The following is a 19,234-nucleotide window of genomic DNA, read 5'->3' on the forward strand; positions in this document are numbered from 1 at the left end:
ATTTGAATCACGATTATTCCCGAAATTCCCGAATAAACACGGTTCATTACACAACAGAAAAAAAACACAAACCTCCACGAATCCGTCGCACGTGCCAAAAGAATCTGAAGTATTTCGCAATATCGGAAATTGCCTCACTATTTCCCGCCACAGCTGGTAAACGGCCACGCGGGAATCCACGTTTCTGTTGCTTTCTGGAAAAGGGCGATGTCGAAGTAAATTTTAGTCACGGTTGATTAATATTTACGAGGTTAAAATCTATTTGTGTCAGTAGGCAAACAATACTCTTGAATAAAATAGGATAGTTGTCATCTTTATTCTTGCTACAACATGCTTACATTATATTGTTGCAGTTTTGATTTTTATGTTCCAATTCGTTCAGCTGAAGCTGTAGGGCTGGGCATTTTCGGAACACTGGTGTTTCAAAATCGATACGAAATTTTGCCTTCGAAACGACACACACGTTTGTCACAAACAGTAAAACATGTCACCAATATTACCCAACGAATTTAATAATGGACAATGGCACATATTTTCCAAAGTTAAAACCACAAAAAGGAAGCACTGGTGGCTAATTCGTGAGTATGAACCGATAATGATAATTCCACGAAGGTTTCTACTTAATGACGAAGCAGTGACCAAATGGCACCAGAATAATACGAATTACGTCATTGTTAGAGATGGGGCTCACAAGCAGCATAGCATATGGGGCTCTCAACGTATCAATGCTCATTTTATAAGTATAAGTTTATTTCGACTCCATAATCAGCATAACAATACATTTGACAGATGAAAACAAATAAATAAAAACTGATTATGAAATCAGGGGAGCAAACGAAACCTTAGATAAGGTTTATAACGTACAAAATATAAGATGGAAGGTTTTGCCAAGAGGAAGTAGTACGTGTTTACTCACCTAAAATTATTAAGTTATTGGACACGTAGTGGACATAACGATCGTTTCAATATTATGTTGTTCTTGTTCTTTGACACGTTTTTAAAAAGTCGCTTTTCTCTTCGAATACTGGACCAATTGCTTTGAAATCTTCAGTGGTTAAAGATAAAAATTTTCTCCAGAAGGCTATTACTTTTTTTCCGCTATGACGTCATCGAAATTATGTGACTCTATGTGTCCATATATTTGAGCATAGCTCTCTTGTTTCACACACGCTCACATGCACCCGCCAGCCACACACACACACACACACAACCACTGAGAAGTTATTTAAGTAAGAATAAAACGCGATAAATTTAGGGTATATTATACAGTAAACAAAAAATAAATAAATACTAGAAAAGAAAAAAATTATTTGCCACACCATATTGATATTTTTGTAATGGTTACTATTGCCAAATTGATCAATCTTCTAATCGTTAATTAAAATATAAAAGGAAGATTCTATTGAAAACATATTGCCAAGCTGATTATTGGACACGTAGTAGACATAACGATCGTTTCAATATTATGTTGTTCTTGTTCTTGTTGGACACGTAGTGGACATAACGATCGTTTCAATATTATGTTGTTGTTGTTCTTGTTCTTGTTTTTGTTCTTTGACACGTTTTTAAAAAGTCGCTTTTCTCTTTGATTACTGGACTAATTGCTTTGAAATTTTCAGTGGTTGAAGATGAAATTTTTCTCCAGAAGGCTATTACTTTTATTTATTTCAAATATTTCTGTTAGCTCTGTAAGATTTGTTTTTGTTTGCTATGACGTCACTAAACGTTCTGCGGATATCGGACGCCATTTTGTGTCCAACGGACCATCTTGCAATTTCAATTCACGCTGTCACAAGACAGGACCTTCTAAAGATAGAGAAGTTCTGGTACCGTAACACAGCGCGGTGACACTGAACTAACTCGTAGCTGTCAAAAGCTTGAAAATCCATACAAATATGAGAAATAAAAAGATGAAACTTGGCAGGTGGGTAGAGTTGTGTTTCTTTTAACCATATTTGAAAGTTTCGCGTTTCTACATTTGAAGGAGGGGGAATAGGGGGTGTGCATTTCCGATACGTCGATAATATCTTTGTCAACCAATTTGCGGCCAACGTGTTTTCGTCTGTTTGATTGCTGTGATGTGGTGCTTTGTTTATAATTTAATGAGTTTTGTTCGAAATAACCGTGTTCTTGAAATATATGACGGTCAGAAATGCAATTAGAAGCCCAAAGTTTTCACGCTGTCTGTACGAGGTTTAGCGTGTAGAATAAATGCCGCCAATGCACCCACGGTGAAAAAATTAACGGGTTAGATATATTGGTTTTTGTTTTATAGCGGTTTGAATGAAATTGTCCGCAGACTGGCTACACCACCCTAGGCCTGGTGAGTTGTCCGTGTAGTCGAATTGTCCATCAGCCCTAAACGGCTATGACAGTCACTGTACCAAAAATTGTACCCCGATTCGGCTGGTGTTAAGTTGACGCATGTTATTTAGTAACGTTTTTATGTGAAATGTTTGACTGTGGTTCAGTACCTGATCCGATAATACGGTACATAATTGACTCATATCACGAGATATTTCAACTGATGTTTCAATTGTCACAGGACCTAAAATATCTATGACAGTCCCTGTACCGTCACGGTACCCCGATACAGGTACTGGTAAGTCACCGCCGGTATGTTAGTCGTTGGTCACCGCATATGATTTTTGGGGAATTGTTCTGCGTGTCCATATATTTGAGCATTGCTCTCTTGTTGTTATTTGACACAGAATAACACACCTAGTGGAAATATTAAAAAACCGCTTTTCTCTTTGCATACTGGACCAATTGTTTTGAAGTTTTCAGTGGTTGAAGATAAAGTTTTTCCCCAGAAGGCTATTATTTTTATTCATTTTAAATATACCTGTTAGCTCTGTGAGATTTGTTTTTGTTTGCTATGAAGTCATTAAACGTTCTGCGATCGTCGGACGCCATTTTGTGTCCTACTGTACTGCTTCGCTTGGTGTGAATATATTTGTAGACTGTGATCTGACGGTACGGTACACCGTATTGTACTGCGAACAGACGTGTTCATATATTTGGACGTAGCTCTCTTGTAGTTGGAGTCAAATACCAAGTTGCCCAACCAAAGTTGCCAGAATTGGGTGCATGAAGAGGTGGGCGAGAACATTTCATTCCCCAAATTAGAGCCTATTATTGCCAAATTAAAGTCCATATTGTAATAAGTAATTAAAGGTACCGGTAACAGTAAAATTGCTATAATTAATTACAGTAGGATATGGAAATAAATTGGTTACAAATGGTGTAAGTGAGGTTTTTCATTCTTGGGTATTGATCTCAGACAAGGATGTAGGAATAAGGTTGTTATTTCACAGGATATCGGGGTCTTTGTTCGATTTTTTCCTTATGTGTTTTACTTCATTTAATCACTTCGAAGTAACCTGAAAAACAAAAAATAAAACTGCGAGTAGATGTTTCAATGATTGGGTGAGTGGGAACGCGCTGAACTATTTATAACAGGCAAAAAATAAATGTTTAATTAAATGGGATGTACTGTCATTATATAGCGATGGATAGATGATCTATGATGACATTCTGCTTGGGACAGTGAAAAAGTTATCACACCATGCAAAAAACACACAAAATTTTACTATCTATACCTTGGCCAACAAGTCAACTCAAACACCAATACCGTGCCTTAACATAAAATGCATGCATACATAAATGATATAAAAACCACATCCAATTACAATGACCCACAGCAAATTAAAATCTGAAGGGGAGAATCCAACATAGCTCTACTACTCGCCTAGTTGCAATAATTAGTAACTTTGCAGGAACTATATTATACTATCTACAACCCTATACCACCACTCAAACATAGGACCAAGCGTGTATGATACGGACATCACAGCTAGAAAAAGGTAAAAACACGAGCGTGAAGTGATAGAATGTGTGCAGTTATTTAAAGAAAATATCATCCGGGTATGTCAGCTACCTATATATTTAAAAAATATATACTCATGCATGTCACAATACCATTTCTTTGGTGCTGGACTAGGTCTCGCCAAGTCATGGCAAGATATAACAATATTATTATAGCTGTTCAACATTTTTATTAAAACAATAATGTGCAAGTGTGGAGTGTCCCAAGTTTTTGTCATCGAATACCACCAGTAGTAATTTTTAATATTTGGAAACTAAATACGACTTGACTTGTTTTTGAAAAGATTTTTTGGACTTTAACGTCTTCCAATTTAAGGGAAGAGAATTCCAAAGTTTGGGTCCAGTAAAGGACAAGGAATGCTGACTCACAGATTTACTCATGAAAGGTACGAATAAATCAGAATTACTTCTTCGGTTGGAGGTATTTTTGACAAGTATGTCATCAAAGCAATTGGGCATCGCATTATTATTGAAGTCGTAAGCTAGGGAAAATATTTCAAATTTCATCATGTCTTCAACCTTAAGTATATTTAGTGATTTGAAGTAAGGGTCTACACTTTCACGTTTTCTTTTACCAAAAACTATTCTTAAAAAATTATTACAAATACTCTGCAGTTTTGAGACAAGTGTTTTATTACCATGAAGCCAGACTGAACAACAATATCGGATAGGGCTAAGTAGTAATGATTGAAACATTGCTAGTAGAGCTTTCTACTTTATCTAACGCCGCAGATCCTCGTGATCTAGTACATTGTAAAATATATTTTTTAATCTGAATTCCGAATACATAATAAACTCCAGGAACATAGGAAATGGGCTTTCATGATATTATCATTGAGTGAAATTAGTTATTTTTGCTCTAGGAAAATGGACTTAATAAACATTACAGTAGTTAGTAATTGTGGCCTATCTTGACAAGCACAGAAAAAAGAACAACTAGGCGCCCAGAGAAATGTTTTGAATTATACAGTAAAATTAACTTATTGACTGTTTGACCTATTTAAACTATGGTCATATATAAACTACTTATTACTGAGTGTTCGCAATCAGGCTATCTCTAGCCGCTTACACGTCTCAGCATTTCAGACCTCTGTCTACCCGGTTAATCGGGGAATACCTTACGAGTTATCCGGTAGGATGGGATTTTCAAACCTGTACGTTTTATTCTTAAAACTCAACTTCCGAGCTCCCAAATTAAATTAGATGAAGAATCTTGGGTGTCGCTGCTCAATAACCAAATTTGGTTCCCCTCGGCTTCCCTTCCCCAGTAAAAATGTGTGTTAAATTTTGTTTATTTTTTGATTTTGTATGTTATTTTTTTGCTGGTTGGAAAAAATAAAATTGACTATGACTATTTATCGTCAGCGTGACATCGACATCGTTCAACTAAATTCCGCCACAATTATCCCTTCTCACAAATATTGACTGTTTTGCTACTGGGGGGAATTGATTTTTATTTTGCTCATAACGCGATCATCGTCGTAATCAAATGAGTGGACCCGATTCACGAATTTCCATCCGCCAATGATGGAGAATTAAGACTGAAAATCGTGTTTTATTTTTCTTCAAGGCAGCTCTGATTTAAATATTTCATGTCGACTGTTGTGGTTTTATTATTGTTTTTAAATTAATAATTTTCTGCTGGGATCAAAACTTCTTCAAATTGCTAAATACACGATGAAATGACGTAAAACCTAATTGCAGAACAACACGATTTTTACGTAATAAATAAGTATGTATTTAACCGAGAGCAGTGATTTTTAACTCTTGCGGGACTGCCAAACCCCGAACTCTCTTGTGCAAGCTCCGTTTGAATCCCATTCAATGGTTGAAATTTGGAGCGCAATTAGAAAAAAATTCACGAGCCAATTTGTTTATGGTTAAAGAAAATTATCATTGTCGTGTAACCTTAGATACCAATATGCAGCGTGGAACTAATCATTATTGTTCACAATGGTGCTGGCAGCAATAATGATTTGTTTCATAAAAATTGGTCTTTGGAGATCGGGAAGATGATATGATACCTCGGTCGATTCTCAAACTTCAAACTGCATCCGAGTGCGGATGATGTCATGAAAGAATTTTGAAATTTCAATCTGTTGATAAAGAAGTACATTTTGGCCTTTTAGAGCGTCCTCGGAGGACATCAAATTTTCAAGGAAAAAGGAGGACAAATCCTCCAAAAGGAGGACGTATGGTCACCCTATATGAGGTAAATGCAAGAAATGCTCGGTCACTATCGAAACTAAGGATGAAAAAGATTAATTACGACAAAATGTGATTTCATATTCATTGCCGCGCTAACACAGACTATCTCGACAATGTTGGAATATAGGATAATAATTGTAAAGTATTTTCAATCAAAAACTTCCCCGACGTGTTATAAATACTGCAAGTCGGCGCTGACTTAAATCATTTCATGTCGGCAGTCATTTATTGCGCGTCGCAAAGAGTGTCTCCGATTACGATGAAACATAAAAAATGAAATAATTGTGATATGTTTTCAATCAAAACGCGGACGGCGGCGCTAGGACTTGTGCGCGATATTCAGTATTCTTATAAACACTAAAAACGATATTTGACAGTCGCAATATTCGAATGAATTCGGATATTAATTTCGAATTGGACATCGCTGAATAATACCTTGACCGATTTTTGGTTGCATTTGCTATGACGTCATAATATCCGTTTCGGAAGTCGAAACAGCGCCGTTTCGAAACGGTGTTTCGAAACGCCCAGCCCTACATACTATTTACGTGAATAAGGAAGCAGTTGCTGGGTAAGATTTTTCAAATATGAATGCTCGGGAAATAATGAACCAGCTTGAACCAATAAGCAGTCGTGTAAATTTGAAAAGAGGGCGCGATTCTTCTAATTTAACGGTAATGATGGGTCGAGATACCTGCCGGCCACGTTAATGTCGACCGAAAACCTAGTCACCCAGCGAACTCGATACCCACGGGTCGATAAATAACTTCTGTGATTGGATTTATTCGTAAATGCGTGTATTACCTACGAAGCTTTTAAGATGATGACATGATACTGGAACAAGGCTACCTGGTGCCAATTATACGAGAATTTATCAAGTGGTGGGATTCAAAATTTTTCTTTTTTACATTCAAATAGTCTTCAACAGGTCTCTTATATTATATCGCGGATCAAAAACGGGTTCGCTAAATATCACGACATTCAAGAATGGGTTCGACTGGAGCACCTAAATCCTATCGCTGAATTTATCTTCATGTCGGGCAAACAATACGATATCATCATCGTGAAACAATGTGTACAGGACAGCACAGAAGAAAATATACCTATATAGTTGTAATTGCCAGATCACGAAAAATGGCAACTTTAATTTCAAAAATTAGAACAGTGCCCACACCAAAGGCGTGCTGAACTTTTCTGTTGCCCATGGCTTATATCTGACTTCAGAAATAATTCAGGGACAAATTATAGATGTTGTTCTACATTAGAATGAATAAATTTAAGGTTAAGTAAGAGTAAAATGTTTGTATTACCAATTAAATCAAACTAAGCAACAAATTCATTTATCTGCAATCCCCTACCACGCGCTGCCCTTAGTTGCAAAAGTATTGGAATGTGTGCGATTTATTTTTACGAAAGTTTCCAAATATTGTTACTCGTCGGCCAAAGAGACCATCGGGCCGTTTCATGCTTGTCAAGCATCCATTTAATGATAGAGGATAAACACAAATAAGGCACGATTTAGTCTTAAAACATGTAGAAATGCACATTTCTATTTGAGCTTATCTACGAAATAATTCCATTGTATAGGATTTTTATATCAAAGGAGAGGAAAGTGGATAAGAAGACTTTATGACCAGGCACACCACAGGTTCTCATGCATTTGACGGCGCTCCAGAAGTGTGTGTACCGATATGGAGGTAACTAATTTTGTTAGCCTATTTTACATCAAGTTGTGTAAAGGCATGGAAGCCTATGGGCAGATGGTATGTTCACTTGGCTACCATAGGCACTCCCCGAACTCGTAATAGAACTAAAATAAGGAAAATCGGAATAAAATTATAGGCTAATTTCCAGTATGATGAGAAAACGGGAAATAAACGTAAAATATAAGAAAATCGTTGCGATATGCTGCAAGCGACCTCTAATTTTGCATTGAATATTTGTCTTCTGTGCATTTTTGCCACTACGATTCACACTTGAATCAACTTCTCGTTAGGTCGACAGCGAAATTGAATTCTCCCCAAAGGAGGGACCGTATGTAGAAAAGGTTGAGATTCAGGGGGTTCGCTCTAACCCGGTGTATTTTGTTTTAGGCGCTAAACGACCACAGAAAATGGGTTACGTGCGCCGCAGCTGAGAACTATATATGTTTGTATCTAGTAGATTTATGTGAAGCGCGTCATGTTAAAGCAGCTTACGTATGTATATTTTCTGACATCATGAGACCTATTTTTTGTGAGTTCGATACAAAAGAGAACTCGTTTTAGAATTTTGAATCCCACCAGTCGATTTTTAAATCAGTAGTTCTCAAACTTTTTTCCACGACCCCAATATAGGTAAAATGTGGGACTTACAGATACTCGCGACTCCACAACAAGAGAATGACAGCATTTTTAAAAATTAAGTTTATTCTATTTATATAGAGGGTCGATCGCCATGTCTCGAATAGTCGATCGCGTTTGATGTTGAGAGCATTTAATAACATAACCCAAAAATTAACGCGAACCAGTTTCATGCAGCGCCGGTTGTGGGCAAGCCTGATGATGCTTATTCGGCCTTAGATGTGAAATATATGATTCGAATAAATCTTAACTTAATAATGAAAATTTACTTCGGGTTGAATTGCGTTCCGACCGTCGTCGGGTGCGGACGTGTCAGCTTGAAAAGACTAGTGAATGCTACGCGTTGTATGTTTCGGTATCTGTAATCTGTATCGCGCAATATCAACATGAGCAAAGCCCATCCACTAAAATAAGAGAAATTTATGGATAAAAGATTGGATTTAAAGTTAAATGGTGGACGATCCTTTTATGAATCTAGTCGTGTATGAAGGAACAGAGCATAGAAAAGATGGGATCACTGCACCTGTTGGAATGGCTGAATGATGGTCGTTCGTGGAAATTCGATATTAATGTTAGAAGCATTGGAACGGATACAATGATTTTTAAGTGAACTAACCGAAAACGACGAAAGAACCCAATACCCCAATTGATGATTTGTGCATAGACTGCTATGGAACATTCAATCCATTTACCAAGCTTGTTTTTTAGTAAAAAAAAATTGTCACTGTGTTATTTTTGCAATATAATTGAAGTAGGCCCAAAACATCATCATTTGTTGTCAGCGAGTGTTCTTTAATTCATATATCTGTATAGGAAAAGCACATACACGTCTCACATTTTAATTTGAATTTATAAGATATTGCCCGATGTCACATCGTGTTTTTGTTTTATTGTGTTTTGCCTGTTTTTGGGGGACGGGCACGTACTTGTACGTATTTAACTTTTTTATTAAGTTATGCACGTCCTCCAGGTCCTCTGTATTTTGTTTGTCCCTTTGTTGTTGTTTTGTGTTTTGTTTGTATCAGAGTGACCGAATAAAATTGATTGATTGATATATATCTTAATGGAACAATGTGCCTGTACATCAACTGTAACGAACATTGGTGTGACGTTGTTGTACGTAACTGTTTAACCCAGCGGTTCCTAGCAATCATATAAAACGAGAATATCGGTCAGAGACCGAAGACTTATCGATCGAAAGTTAGGGGATCCCCCAAAACAGCGCTCTTACTCCATAGTGACACCTTGTGTCCCATTACTAATTATTAAATAACTCGCTAAATATACGACATAATTCATCCAAAATCGATAGGCTTCCGGTCCGACATATGATGAATGCACATGCAAAATCTGGAGCAGATTAAATCTTGCTTTCGTGCGATATTGCGTGCATCAGACAGACAGACGGACAGACAAATACCTATCAACATACTTACCGATTAAAATCGATAAGTAATTACCTCGCGGACCGGAAACAGAATATTGGACTTGATGAAACATAAAATAATAATATGTCTTTGCGTAAAAATAACATAATTTCAATGTGTTGACACAGAATAGAGAACAAAATACCGTAAAACACATTTCAAACAGCATACGGTCGATTGGACTCAAATATTAACCTTTACATTCACGTGAACGGTAAAAAAATAACCGCGTTCGACACAATAAATCTGTAGTCTCCGTAGACGCTCATATAGGCGAGAATCATTCTTGATATGCGATAATCCGAGGAGCACGAATGTACGATGTGCGGTTCTGGCGTCGAATTTTACCCATTTTGTCGTTAATATGAAACCTTAACGCTCTTCGAATAGACCGGAGAAAGGGAAAAGGCTCGATCTGGAACACACAAAAGTGAGAAGAGCAAAGTCGCTTTTCACAAAGCTCACTCCAACATTTTCGTAAAACCGTTAAAGACTACACACATGAACTTACATATTGAAATTTTATTGTACACTCGTACCCTAACTACTTCGTATTAGGGAATTGCAATTCGATAAAAATGAACTATTTAGCAACATCAACGAGTAAATATATTGAACTAACACAGAAAAGATGAAGTATCATCATCATTGTTCTGTGTCAGAACATTTGGTCACGAGTCTTTGTTGAATACGCAAGGGCTATTCAAACTGGGCTACATTGACTTGTATTGAAACGAAAGATCGAACAAATTTGAATGATTTGGAACCAGTCATCAGAACCACAATCTTTCGTTGAAAATGAACAAGCAAATCGGTCTGATGAAAAGTATTGTCAATTTTATTATTATTTTCTGTAATATTAAATTTTACCTCGTTTTTATTTTAGTTTTAGTGGGTTGCGAAAAAAATCTGGTCGTGCTAGGTGAGTCGTGATAAAAAAAAGACTTCCAAGAACGCTGTAATACGGTGTCATATGACGTTCGTTTTGATTGGTGTTTTGAACACTCGAAAATCTGACATTCATAAATTCCTGATTAGCTAGGATTCACCTATTTTTGCACAGAAGTATTTTCGTTTTATACGAAATATTATAATTAGAGCTGGGCATTTTCGAATACCTGATGATTTCAGAATCGAATCGAATATTTTTTTCGAATCGAATCTCGAATACTTGGGAGATATAAAATTGTATGTAACTTTATTATTGTATATATTAGGTCATCCAGACACATAAATTACTGAAAACATAGAATATATTACTCAGGCAGATGGCTGAGCGTTCACACACAATAAAAAACACGTTTTCATCAAAACTCACTACAGAAAAGAGACATATGTCAGCATTGCGTAGAAAAAATATTGCTTAGTCAGTTATTTTTTGTTTGCACTCTCGCACTAAGATGTCGCACAACCTGAACATGGTATGTGTACCAGGTCGGGGTTCAGGTTGTGCTCCATCTTGGTGCACATACTTCCGGAGGTCCTTTTTTCATGTTTGCACCGCAATAAATCTGTCTTATACAAAATGTTATAATTGTCTCATTTAGGATTCTTTTTTTCTTTGATAATTTTGTTAGGTCCACATCCATATTTGTTCCTTTTGTGCCTTTTCATATCAGCATTACAAGTAAATCCTTTTCCGCAAATATCGCATTCATAAGGCTTTTCTCCAGTGTGAATTCGCATATGAATTTTTAAAATGTTTGCGTAACCGAATTGTTTTCCACATACTTCACATTTTAAATTTTTTTCGCCTGAAAAAAAACAACCATAAAGATTACTTTAAACAAGTTTCGGGACTGAAAAATAAAAAAATCTGAAAAATGGATCTGAGGCTGAGGCTAGTCGTGAAATATTGGTGCTCCAGAGAAAAAAAGCGCAATCTGAAATAATAATTCGCGCACAAAAGTGAAAATATCAAAGTCGCTTTTAACTTTCGTAAAAATGTTTAAAAACCACACACCTGAATTGCAAAGCATGGAATGACAATTGAGATGCCTTTCACTTACCTGTATGAGTTATGTAGTGTGACTTTAAATGTCCACTCCTTTTGAACGTTTTTTTGCAAACAGTACATTCAAATGGTCTTTCATTAGTATGAATTTGACTATGTGTCTGTAGCTCAGATTTTCGTCGAAATGCCATTCCACATTCCTCGCACTTGTGTGGCCTTTCGTTCGAATGTACCACCATATGAGACACGAGACACGTCTTCGATTTGAACAACTTTGCGCATATTTTACAAGAAAAGTTTTTTACGTTAAAGTGTACGTTCATATGTATTCTTAGATTAGAAATGACTTTAAATGCTTTATCGCAAATTTCACATTTGTGCTTTCTCTCCTTGAAGTGGTTTCGGATATGTGTCGTCAGGCCAGATTTGAAGCGAAATACTTTATCACAGATGTTACATTTGTGTGATTTTTCTGCGGTAGAATGAAGTTTAAGATGACATCTCATGTTTTGCACTTGATTAAAGCTTTTGTCACAAACTGGACAATTGTACTGTTCCATTCTATGTACCAGAGTATGTTTCCGCATACGCTTTTCATCTTTAAATGCTTTACCGCATATTTTACATAAAACTTTTCTTTCTTCCGTGTGAACGACTTTGTGCCTGTCAACTTCTGATTTTGAAAAAAATCTTTTTGCACAAATCGAACATTGATGAGTTTTCTGTCCAAGGTGTCTTCTCATATGAATGACATAACTTCTTCGAAATCGAAATTCTTTTGCGCAAATTTCACATTTGTGTTCTTTATTCTCGTCATGTACTTTCATATGACTCTGAAGTAGTGACTTGTGCTTGAATCCAGTGTTACACACGGTGCATTTAAATTTTGCTTTCGCAAGATGTGTTTTTATATGAAAGTTCAAATATTTCTTTGCCAAAAATTTCTTTCCACATATTGAACATTGTGGTTTGGTTCCAACTTTTTCTGTATTATTTATAGGCATTTTGTTGTGTATCTTAAAAAAGATTTTCATATTATAAAAGCTGTGTAGGCTGTTATTTGGTCAAGACCGGGCGGGATGGAATTCATTTGAACGGCGGATTAAGGTGTGGCGCATTGTGCTTAACGTTAGTAATACGCTCGCCACCTAACCTCCGATTACTCTGCGTGGGTTCGCCGGTTCGAATACCATGAGGGGAAATTATGTGCAAGAAAATGGACCCCTCTCCGCTGTAGGGTGGTTCACGTAACCGCAGGTGGGTTACAAATTCTTCCACCATGCAGCCCATGCATCTGAAACAATTAACTTGCTAACTAATCCCATATCTGACATGGACGTAACCAGACTGTGGTTCGCCATATGATTAAACCTTTTCTCTCCTCTGGTATAAATATGTAAATCCTATGTTATAGCAAAATGTACCAGTCGACAATCAAAATACTGAACGTTCCCCATTACGATATTTATTCAAACAATCTTTTCATTATATGCATGGTACTGCAAGTATATATATTTTCTATCTTTTTGAATAGGTTTTGTGGGATGAATTATAATACAACCGACTCGTGCTTCCTGTACAACTTAATCCCAGTATAAGGCAGTTTAATTATAATATATATAAACCACATTTCACGTATGTCTGCCACATGGTAATCCATCTATGAAATTGGGTATACTCAACTTTATAACGATTACACCTCAATCCATATCTGACATGGGCAAACTACGACCCACGGACCAAATCCTGCCGCTGGATAATTCAATTTGGCTCGTCTGATGCTTCCACAACCAAACTAAACCCAAATTTTGATGTTTTAGTTAAAAATAGAACAAGGAATTTGTTGAGATTGCGATCAAATTTTTATTTTTGGCACGAGGCTTATTGTTTCCCACTTTTGATTTTGTAACACTGTAGATATTGCTCATGAAATGTAACTTTTACGCCACACTTTTATGGCCCGCCAGTCTAGGTCTGCAAAATTGGCCCCTGGTTTAAAAACTTTGCCCAATCCTGATCTATACCTTACTCTAATATATTTAAAGAAACTACTAAACTTATATACGATCCGCCTGTGAGTAATCTTTGCTTCGGCGATAAGAAGCTAAAGACTTGCGCCATCCTTTGATTACTCGCGCAATTTCATCCAAGCAGGTAATCAAATATAGATAAGCGACATGTAACCTAAGGCAATATAGGCTTCACATAATTATAAAGAACAATAGAATTAATCAAATTGAAGCTACAGGTATCGCTGTACGACTAGCATTGAACCCTGAGTTATTACTCGGGTCTACACCTCTGTATACACTCAAAAATTGAGAAATTTGGCGAAGGTTATTTCTTGTTTTATTTTCATTTGGACACACGCAATGAAAAATACCAAACCATTGCGATATACTGAATTAATATTTGCAATAGAATATAGGATCTTACATATAGGAACGTACCCTAACACAAGTTTATCAAAAGCTCACCCATGAATATATTGGGTTGGCTTTGACAATTTTACCGTTTATCGGGAAATACAAATCGGACTCATTGGCTCATGTTTATTGCCGCGGCGTTTTGGAGAAGTAATTATTTTAGTCGACGCAACAGCAGGTTGCATTGAACACAATTAAATTAATAAAGCAAGACATTTTGAATATGCGTGATATTTTATGCATATGAATATTTTATGTTCGCAGATTGCCGTTGTATTTTAGAGTAGTACTATGGCAAGACATTTTGAATGCTCGCATCGGCCATGGATTGAACCGTTTTTAAATCTCGACTACAACCCTGGTGCAGCGATAGCATAAATTTTGTGCAGAGTAATTGTTATATCTATTGGTACTAAAATGATTTTCTACGAACGATCAAGACATTTTGTTATTTTTGTCTTCTTATCAGCGATTATATTTATTGTTTATTATCGATTTACCAATAATTATATGGGATGGGCGTGCTAAAACCGTACAAATGCGTTTGTTTTAGACGCTTGCAAAAATTTAACAAAACACCCTTGCCATCGATTAACTCCAAAATTGTTATATATTATTAGTCGGATAAGACACTGCTATGGTTGTCAAACATCCAGTTTGACGAAGAACTATCGTTCCGGCCCTGTCGGATGAGCCACGAGTTCACAAATGCTATTTTACAGAAACATCGCACATGCGATATATACCTACGCATAATAATTAAGTGATGACCAGCAAGATGTGAATCTACCTGTTGAATATTCGTGCAAAAAATTTGCCGGTTGCCAGATTGCTGATGTAAATTTTTTGCAAAGAAATTTTGCTCAAAGCAAGGCTATGCGCATTCACTAAAAATATGGGAGTGTGATTTCTGAGCTAATTATCTGATATATATGTAATTATATGGACCTTAATTCTCGGCTCGGAACGAGTCCACACAACCGACCGCTGATTTTTAAGACCTTATGCAAAAAGCCACTATTATTCAAAAGGGTCGCATGAGTAAGGGTTTACCTGAAATGAGTAATCTGCGATGCCAACACAGTTAAGTCTAACGCTTTGATCGCTAGGGCATCGCGACGCAAAAAAATCTTTGATGGAAGCGGAAAATAACTCGTGCATTAATATTCCCCACGAACCCGATCAGGTGGTCGAGTCTGATACGTATGGTGACCGTACATTTGAACCCATGCGTATATCCACGGGTTCAATCTATATGAGGGTGCTAAAACCCATGGGTTAGGGTTAGTATGGGTTCAACTATCCGTAAAACAAAAAAAATTCCATAGGTGCAATAGCATACAGGTGCAATTGTCATGGGTTCAAATGTACGTGGGTTCAAATGTAATGGAACCGATACGTATATCTACGACTAGGGATGGCGGAATCGATTCTTTTTGGATTCGACTGGAATTGATCCCGATGCCGCGGAATCAATTCTTAGCGTTAAAACTTAGATTGCAAACAAGATATAACGTTTTGTGAGAAGTCCTTCACATATATGTTCAAACCGCTACGAGGAGTTGCTACGACGCCGCAAACTTCACTATATTTCTACACTCCCATAGGTCGAGAACACGTGCCACATTTCATTCGTATTTTGTCTTACCTATCGTGTTGATAACTCCTATTTACCTGAAGCAAAATGCAATATGAAACACCTGTTCCAATTTTGAGTATAAAATGTTCATATCGCAATTTGGCGGAGCGGAATAGCAAAGGAATTCTTCAATATATCGTATTAGGCATATATTGAAAATCTGGTATCGATGGTGACAACAAAACAATAAATCTTATCCAAACATCGCAGTTGTCGTCCCATCAACATCCGCTGTATCAGAAAGAGCATTTAGTTCAGCGGGGCTTACCGTATTTTTGTGTGCGATTGTGTCTACTGTGACATATTGAATACCCATATTACTTAGTTTTGGTCCATATATTTGAACATCGCTCTCTTGTTCGATTTCATATTGTATTGTTTAAGTGGGTATGTTTACTCCGGTAAACTATGTCGAGGAATCGAAAGTTTAGAAATCGGATACTGGTAAGCAGTGGTGGGATTCAAAGTTTTTGTCAGCCGGTTCCATCACATATTTTTCAGCCGGTTCTGTTACAGAAAGTCATGTTTTTTCAGTAATGCTAACCGATTCGCTGATCTCATTAAAATTCCGTGAGACGGTTATATATAGAACCGGCTGAATCCCACCACTGCTTGTAAGTAGTCATACTTAGCATCCTTATCTACGACTAGGTCAATGTTTTATATAGTAATACAAACGAAGGGACATCAACGGTAAACAGAATCCCTGATGTATATGAACAGAAATCACCGACCCCAGAATGTTTTTTTGTTATGTGTTACTGTTTTTTTCATTTATTTTTGTTTGCTATATTGCGTGCATTTTGGGGTGTTTTGTAGAAAGTCCCTGTCAACGCTTAAGATAAGTTATCCAATTAAGTTCTCCAATTAGGGTTAAGAATGCAGAATTCGTGTGAAATACAAATGTTTAAATAATAGGCAAACTTAACCCGAACTCTAACTGGATAACTATTAATTAGTTAATTAATAACGTAATGTGGTATTTTCTCAAATCTCACATTTTTAGATTAGTAGCGGGGGCTCTGTAGAAAATACACGCATCTTGTTACAAAAGCTAAATATATGAAATAAACACCAACATTGTCCGAAGCTATTGCAGTGGAAAAACATACAACTATCGTTAGAAATTGGTATTTTTGTATGATCTTTGTATGATCTTCAGTATGATCTTTTCAAATAATATGATTTCCTTTCCTGGCGTATTGTATATATCAGTATATACGTTCATATAGTCTTCGTAACGTACGGCACCCTTCCGGTCTTGATGCCTCGCCCTGTTACCGGTACTGTGATGGGATATTGTTCCGTACAAATTCCGAGTTACTTGAATTCTTGCTGTTACCATATCCAGTTATTTTTTGTGTGATCCTACTCCACTAATAAAATGGTCCTTACGTTTCGTATCCAATATGCCTCAGTAGGCTACAACAACCAGCTTTTGATCGCTGCTAGCAACGAGCTTCATTCATTTCTTGTTACGGTCCATGAACGCACAGTTGAACCCCACGAGGGCGCTGTCGCGTGTATTATTACTCTGGTGGTATTTTGTGATTTTGTTTCTCTGTCAATTATGATTGATTAAATTTGTATAATTTTTTTTTGTCATTCCCTCTAAATCTCCAGCCCACAGGTGTCGCTGACTCGATGACTGTCACAGTCTTTCGCGACTCCTTATCTATTGCTATGAATCTCTCACTTGTATGAATTCTGATGTGTATATTTAATTTTTTACGATTGTCATTATACACGTTTGTCAATTTTTCGTGCTTTAAATTTTGTGTTAATTCTTGCATGATAGAAATAAATTATCTGAATCTACCAAATTTATAATGCATATCTATGAATTACGTCATTCACTACAGACTACACGAACCCAGCAAAAGTAATCACTAATCAGCGGTGCTGCGTCTGATATGTCTCCCAAATAGGTCGATACATGATGCGTAGGACTGGGAATGCTTAACCGGTTAATCGATTTTAGATGGTTAACGGCTACGATTTATTTTCACCGTTAACTGACATCTCAGGTACAAATCATCTTTATAATGTACAATTCCTTCAAAAATGATTACGTCATCGCAAATTTATCTTCTGTGGCGTTTAATTCAAAAGAATATCACTAACTGTATTGGTGAGAACCCAATAAATGGACCAAGATTTCTGATTATGAAAATTTTACAATGCTAATTTCTGAATCAGTTTTCGGTAATTATATTGTTCACGATTTTATTGCTAAATCATCTATTCAATGTGCGCGGTTGATGCTGTTTTTCCTTATGACATCTTAAAGTAGAATTTGCACATCCAACACTGAAAATTTGTCACATAAATAACATTTAATGACGGAATCGGGTTTTACTGAATAATTTTGGGAGATACCAGGATAAGATCACACGAAATTGCTTTGTACCCATCGTGATGTAATAAGCAAAATTTATTACGTCAAACGGCTCGCGGTTATCCTGCTTATTCTACACGGTTAACGGTTGAACTGTTTCCTTGAAATTGCCAGCCCTAATGATGAGCCAATCGTCGGCGATGCTGATGCAATGGAAATGAAGCGACTTAGTGTCAACTATATGACAATTTATCGCGCGGGCGGACGATACACTATTCGCCATTAAATATATATAGGGTGTCTCAAAAGTGAGTATACACTTTTAATTTTGATTTGCTTTTCAGGTACTCATCATAGTTCATTTCTTCAGGAAACATAGTATGAATATGTAGTGAAATTTAGGTATTGTTTGCATTTTTAACAACCAACCGAATGGCAAGGACATTAACCCAAGAAATGAGGTGCAAAATTGCTGTTTGGTAATTTGAAATTAATTCGGCTCCTACATGATGAACAACTTTATTACGTAAAATTATGGAAACTGGATCTGTAGTTGATGCACAACGATCAGGAAGACCAAGGAGTTGACGCTCTGGGGAAAACATTCAGAGCCGAAATAATTCCAAATTCTCTGTTAGAGAGGCGCTGAGTTTGCGATACTGATTTGCATGCTTCTTGCCAAGCAGCAATTTTGCACCATATTTCTTGAGTTAATCTCCTTGTCATTCTGTGGGTTTTTGAAAAATGCAAACAATACCTAAATTTTACTACTTATCCATACAATGTTTACTGAAGAAATAAATGCTCTATGATGAGTACCTTGAAAGCAAATTAAAAGTATATTCTTACTTTTAAGACACCCTGTATATACAGTAGAAACTCTACCTACAACATTAATTCGTTCCGGAAGCCCCTACGTAAGTTGAAAAGTTCGTAAGTAGGAACGCATTTTACCTGTAAATGCCCTAATCTGTTCTAAGTCCACCAAAAAATCGGACATAATACTTGTATA

The 19,234-nt window shown here is 36.6% G+C and overlaps 1 protein-coding gene across 1 annotated transcript; it reads right to left on the reverse strand.

Moving 5' to 3' along the window:
- Positions 1–11,046: 11,046 nt before the first annotated feature.
- Positions 11,047–13,326, reverse strand: LOC120327512 (uncharacterized). The gene is made up of 2 exons (XM_039393819.2): positions 11,875–13,326; positions 11,047–11,619 (listed from the first exon to the last, which is right to left on the reverse strand). Exons 1-2 carry the CDS (start codon positions 12,851–12,853, stop codon positions 11,405–11,407), a joined length of 1,194 nt encoding a protein of 397 aa, XP_039249753.2. The 5' UTR covers positions 12,854–13,326; the 3' UTR covers positions 11,047–11,404.
- Positions 13,327–19,234: the final 5,908 nt, after the last annotated feature.

The sequence above is a fragment of the Styela clava genome, chromosome 7 (genome assembly GCF_964204865.1).
Source record: "Styela clava chromosome 7, kaStyClav1.hap1.2, whole genome shotgun sequence".
Lineage (NCBI taxonomy): Eukaryota > Metazoa > Chordata > Ascidiacea > Stolidobranchia > Styelidae > Styela > Styela clava.

What these genes read in the sequence shown, in the direction of transcription:
- LOC120327512 (XM_039393819.2), bottom strand. Translation starts at nt 12,853, where the DNA reads ATGAAAATCTTTTTTAAGATACACAACAAAATGCCTATAAATAATACA. An exon ending in ACACTACATAACTCATACAG is followed by an intron (nt 11,620 to 11,874) that starts GTAAGTGAAAGG and finishes GTTTTTTTTCAG; the next exon opens with GCGAAAAAAATTTAAAATGT.